A 6,000-nucleotide genomic window follows, 5' to 3' on the forward strand; every position below is an offset into this window, starting at 1 on the left:
ATGACTTGTTTTTTTTCTCTATATGCATTGTCAGCTGTGAGATCTTATCTTTTATCCTTTTTTAACCCCTTAAGGACACATGACATACTGGAATGTCATGTGTCCGCTCCCTATCTATAACGGGTCATAGCGGGTCGGGCCCGGCCTCTAACAACGGCCGGATCCCGTGGCTAATAGCGCGCGGCATTGATCGCGGTGCAGCGCGCTATTAACCCTTTAGACGCGGCGTTCAAAGTTGAACGCCGCGTCTAAAGTGAAAGTGAAACCATGCCGGTTAGCTCAGTGGGCTGTTTGGAATAGCAGCGGTGAAATCGTGGCATCCCGAACAGCTTACAGGACAGCCGGAGGGTCCCTACCTGCCTCCTCGCTGTACGATCGCCGAATGACTGCTCAGTGCCTGAAATCCAGGCATGAGCAGTCAAGCGGCAGAATCATCGATCACTGGTTTCCTATGAGAAACCAGTGATCAATGTAAAAGATCAGTGTGTGCAGTGTTATAGGTCCCTATGGGAGCTATAACACTGCAAAAAAAAAGTGGAAAAAAAAGTGAATAAAGATCATTTAACCCCTCCCTTAATAAAAGTTTTCCCATAAAAAAAACACAGTGTAAATAAAAATAAACCTATATGGTATCATTTTTTGCGCCGTGATCTGAAGTTTTTATCGGTATGATTTTTGTTTTGATCGGACTTTTTGATCACTTTTTATTCATGGTATAAAAAGTGACCAAAATACGCTTTTTTGGACTTTGGAATTTTTTTGCGCGTACGCCATTGACCGTGCGGTTTAATTAATGATATATTTTTATAGTTCGGACATTTACGCACGCGGCGATACCACATATGTTTATTTTATTTTTTTACACTGTTTTATTTTTTTTTATGGGAAAAGGGGGGTGAGTCAAACTTTTATTAGGGAAGGGGTTAAATGACCTTTATTAACACTTTTTTTAAATATTTTTTTTTGCAGTGTTATAGGTCCCATAGGGACCTATAACACTGCACACACTGATCTCCTATGCTGATCACTGGCGTGATCAGCATTATCGGCGCTTGACTGCTCCTGCCTGGATCTCAGGCACGGAGCAGTCATTCGTCGATAGGACATCGAGGAGGCAGGTAAGGACCCTCCCGGTGTCCGGTCAGCTGTTCGGGACGCCGCGATTTCACCGCGGCGGTCCCGAACAGCCCGACTGAGCAGCCGGGTCACTTTCAGTTTCACTTTAGAAGCGACGGTCAGCTTTGACCGCCGCTTCTAAAGGATTAATACCGCACATCGCCGCGATCGGCGATGTGTGGTATTAGCCGCGGGTCCCGGCCGTTGATGAGCGCCGGGACCGACGCGATATGATGCAGGATCGTGGCGCGATCCCGCTTCATATCGCGGGAGCCGGCGCAGGACGTAAATATACGTCCTGCGTCGTTAAGGGGTTAAACTGCACGGTCAATGGCGTATGCGCAAAAAAATTCAAAAGTCCAAAATAGTGCATTTTTGGTCACTTTTTATATTATGAAAAAATGAAGTCAATAAGTCCTATCAATGCAAAAATGGTATCGCTAAAAACTTCAGATCACGGTGCAAGAAATGAGCCCTCATACCGCCCCATACGCGGAAAAATTTAAAAGTTATAGGGGTCAGAAGATGACAATTTTAAACGTATTAATTTTCCTGCATGAAGTTATGATTTTTTCCAGAAGTACGACAAAATCAAACCTATATAAGTAGGGTATCATTTTAATCGTATGGACCTACAGAATAATGATAAGGTGTCATTTTTACTGAAACATTTACTACATAGAAACGGAAGCCCCCAAAATTTACAAAACGGCGTGTTTTTTTTCAATTTTGTCTCACAATGATTTTTTTCCCGTTTCACCGTAGATTTTTGGGCAAAATGACTGACGTCATTACAAAGTAGAATTGGTGGAGCAAAAAATAAGCCATAATATGGATTTTTAGGTGCAAAATTGAAAGAGTTATGATTTTTTAAAGGCAAGGAGCAAAAAAACGAAAATGCAAAAATGGGAAAACCCCCGGTCCTTAAGGGGTTAAATACATTTGCAAAGCTTTCTTAACCCCTTAAGGACCAAGGACGTACCGGTACGTCCTTGGTCCTGCTCTTCTGATATAACGCGGGGTTACACAGTAACCCCGCGTCATATCACGGCGGGCCCGGCGTCATAGTGAAGCCGGGACCCGCCTCTAATAGCGCGCAGCGCCGATCGCGGCGCCGCGCGCTATTAACCCTTTAGCCGCGCGCTCACAGCTGAGCTGCGCGGCTAAAAGTGAAAGTGAAAGTTCCCGGCTAGCTCAGTCGGGCTGTTCGGGATAGCCGCGGCTAATCGCGGCATCCCGAACAGCTGACAGGACAGCGGGAGGGCCCCTTCCTGCCTCCTCGCTGTCCGATCGCCGAATGACTGCTCAGTGCCTGAGATCCAGGCATGAGCAGTCATGCGGCAGAATCGTTGATCACTGGTTTCTTATGAGAAACCAGTGATCAACATAGAAGATCAGTGTGTGCAGTGTTATAGGTCCCTATGGGACCTATAACACTGCAAAAAAAAAGTGAAAAAAAAAAGTGAATAAAGATCATTTAACTCCTCCCCTATTAAAAGTTTGAATCACCCCCCTTTTCCAATAAAAAAAAACACAGTGTAAATAAAAATAAACATATATGGTATCACCGCATGCGGAAATGTCCGAATTATAAAAATATATCATTAATTAAACCGCTCGGTCAATGGCGTGCGCGCAAAAAAATTCCAAAGTCCAAAATAGTGCATTAAAAAGCGATCAATAAGTCCTATCAATGCAAAAATGGTACCGTTACAAACTTCAGATCACGGCGCAAAAAATGAGCCCTCATACCGCCCAATACACGGAAAAATAAAAAAGTTATAGGGGTCAGAAGATGACAATTTTAAACGTATTAATTTTCCTGCATGTAGTTATGATTTTTTCCAGAAGTGCGACAAAATCAAACCTATATAAGTAGGGTATCATTTTAATCGTATGGACCTACAGAATAATGATAAGGTGTAATTTTTACCGAAAAATGTACTACGTAGAAACGGAAGCCCCCAAAAGTTACAAAACAGCGTTTTTTTTTCAGTTTTGTCGCACAATGATTTTTTTTCCTGCTTCACCGTAGATTTTTGGGCAAAATGACTGACGTCATTACAAAGTAGAATTGGTGGCGCAAAAAATAAGCCATCATATGGATTTTTAGGTGCAAATTTGAAAGAGTTATGATTTTTTAAAGGCAAGGAGCAAAAAACGAAAATGCAAAAACGGAAAAACCCCGGTCCTTAAGGGGTTAAATTCTGTTTTCACTTATTATGGGGAAAAAACTTGAATTTTGTTTTACCGTAGCACAAGGCTGCAACATAACAAAATGTGGAAAAAAGGATCTGAAAGCTTTATGAATGCAAGATAATATAATAGATACATATATATATAATGTGTTATTTAAAATGTATTATTTTACACATAAAAGGTCAAATATATTTTAATATTATAACTTTTGAAAGTATCAAGATGCTAACTATACTATATAGCTAATAATATTTTGTTTTTCTTAGGTGAGAAACGTCTGTCAGACCTACCATATGATGCAAACAGCAATTTTGAAAAAGAAAATGAAATTATGCAGACACATGTTATGGATCAGGCCATCAATAATGCAATTACATATTTAGGAGCAGAATCCTTACGTCCACTAGTTCAGACACCACCAGGTGGCCCTGAAGTGGTTCCAGCTATTAACACAATGTATTCTCTGCATAAACCCCATCCTGATGTTGCATCTCACACAAACCAGGCAGCCCATGAAAGTGCAGTTGAAAACCTGCTGTTACTTTCCCAGGTTAAATCCATTTCTTCTGAGAAAGAAGTTTCCCCAAGTAATAGCTGTCAAGATTCCACAGACACTGAAAGCAACAATGAAGAAAGGGGAGGACTTATATATCTGACCAGTCACATAGCACCGCATACCAGAAATGGGCTGTCTGTAAAAGAAAATAAGCCATTTGATGTGTATAGAGCTGCCAATGACAATTCTCAAGATGCTTTCAAAGTTATCAGTGGTAGCGGGGAAGCAGTAAAAGTCCACAAGTGTGAGCACTGTCGAGTCCTCTTCTTGGATCATGTGATGTACACCATCCACATGGGCTGTCATGGTTTTCGTGATCCATTTGAGTGCAACATGTGTGGTTACCAGAGCCAAGATAGATATGAGTTTTCATCACATATTACCCGAGGTGAACATCGTTTCAACATGGGTTGAGACAACATCAACTATGCCTTGATTATCATGTTCCACACAAAAAAAGCACAATTGTTTTGCAAGAGGAACATTTCATGAAACATCTATGAATACAACATTGCATACCCCTTACTACAGAAAACAATTGAACTACTTTTTCTCAAGACAGCATGCATTTTTTACAAGCTTTTTATTGTTACTGTAACATGGTGCCTCATTTTTGAGCATTATGTATTTGAAGATATTTTGAAAAGTCTTTGTATTAAGAAATGTAGAACTTACATCACTGTTTATAGCTAGCATATGTCCACTGTACACATCTCTAATTATATATATAGGCATTTCTATGCAGAATAAAGAGTTCTTATAAATTATTATTATTTTTTGCAAATGTTACATGAATTCGTGAAGTATATAATTCATGTCAAGCTTTATGCTGTAGCATACAGGCACAAGAGTTGTTCAAGGGAATAGTTTTTATGTTCATTTTTAGTTCATCGTTACAGAACTTAATAAATATTTAAGGTAAATACTATACATTACAGTATATACAGTATATCGCCATAAATATAATGTTATTGATAAATGCATTTCTTTACAAAACTGACAGTAGCATACTACATAATTGTATAATATGGGCTTATTTATAGGTTCTGGTATAAACATTATTTTTGAGGGGCGTTATTCTCATTTTGTATGCTTCTAAAATTCTGCAGTAGAGTGTTTTAACTACATTTCTGTACATACTCACGAACAATCCTACCATTGTATAGAGCTTGAAGAGCTAGACTATTCATAGTAGTCTTTTTTGTACAGTCATGGCCGTAAATGTTGGCACCCCTGAAATTTTTCTAGAAAATGAAGTATTTCTCACAGAAAAGGATTGCAGTAACATGTTTTGCTATACACATGTTTATTCCCTTTGTGTGTATTGGAACTAAACCAAAAAAGAAGGACAAAAATGGGCTGGACAAAATTTTTGGCACCCTTAACTTAATATTTGGTTGCACAAACCATCAATAAGCTTCTTACACCTCCCAGCCAGATTGTTGGACCACTCTTCCTTTGCAAACTGCTCCAGGTCTCTCTTATTGGAAGGGCGCCATTTCCCAACAGCAATTTTAAGATCTTTTCGGAGGTGTTCAATGGGATTTAGATCTGGACTCATTGCTGGCCACTTCAAAACTCTCCAGCGCTTTTTTTTACATATGTTTGGGGTCATTTTCGTGCTGGAAGACCGAAGATCTCGGTCGCAAACCCAGCTTTCTGACACTGGGCTGTACAATGCGACCCAAAATCCATTGGTAATCCTCAGATTTCATGATACCTTGCACACATTCAAGGCACCCAGTGCCAGAGGCAGCAAAACAACCCTAAAACATTATTGAACCTCCACCATATTTCACTGTTCTTTTCTTTGAAGGCATCATTTTGTTTTCAGTAAACATTAGAATGGTGTGCTTTACCAAAAAGCTCTATTTTGGTCTCATCTATCCACAAGACGTTTTCCCAGAAGGATTTTGGCTTACTCAAGTTCATTTTGGCAAAATGTAGTCTTGCTTTTTATGCCTTTGTGTCAGCAGTGGGGTCCTCCTGGGTCTCCTGCCATAGCATTTCATTTAAATGTCGATGGATATTTCGCGCTAACACTGATGCTCCCTGAGCCTGCATGACAGCTTGAATATCATTGGAACTTGTTTGGGGCTGCTTATCCACCGTCTGGACTATTCTGCGTT

The 6,000-nt window shown here is 40.1% G+C and overlaps 1 protein-coding gene across 23 annotated transcripts in view; it reads left to right on the plus strand.

Moving 5' to 3' along the window:
* IKZF1 (IKAROS family zinc finger 1) overlaps positions 1-5,108 on the plus strand; it is a 373,972-nt gene extending 368,864 nt beyond the window's left edge. For all 23 annotated transcript variants that reach the window (XM_056520296.1, XM_056520301.1, XM_056520299.1 and 20 more), the window contains one exon: positions 3,582-5,108. In XM_056520296.1, the coding sequence (XP_056376271.1) occupies positions 3,582-4,285 (704 nt within the window). In that variant the 3' untranslated portion in view covers positions 4,286-5,108. The remainder of the gene's footprint in view (positions 1-3,581) is intronic.
* Positions 5,109-6,000: the final 892 nt, after the last annotated feature.

Source organism: Hyla sarda, chromosome 5 (genome assembly GCF_029499605.1).
Source record: "Hyla sarda isolate aHylSar1 chromosome 5, aHylSar1.hap1, whole genome shotgun sequence".
Taxonomy (NCBI): Eukaryota; Metazoa; Chordata; class Amphibia; order Anura; family Hylidae; genus Hyla; species Hyla sarda.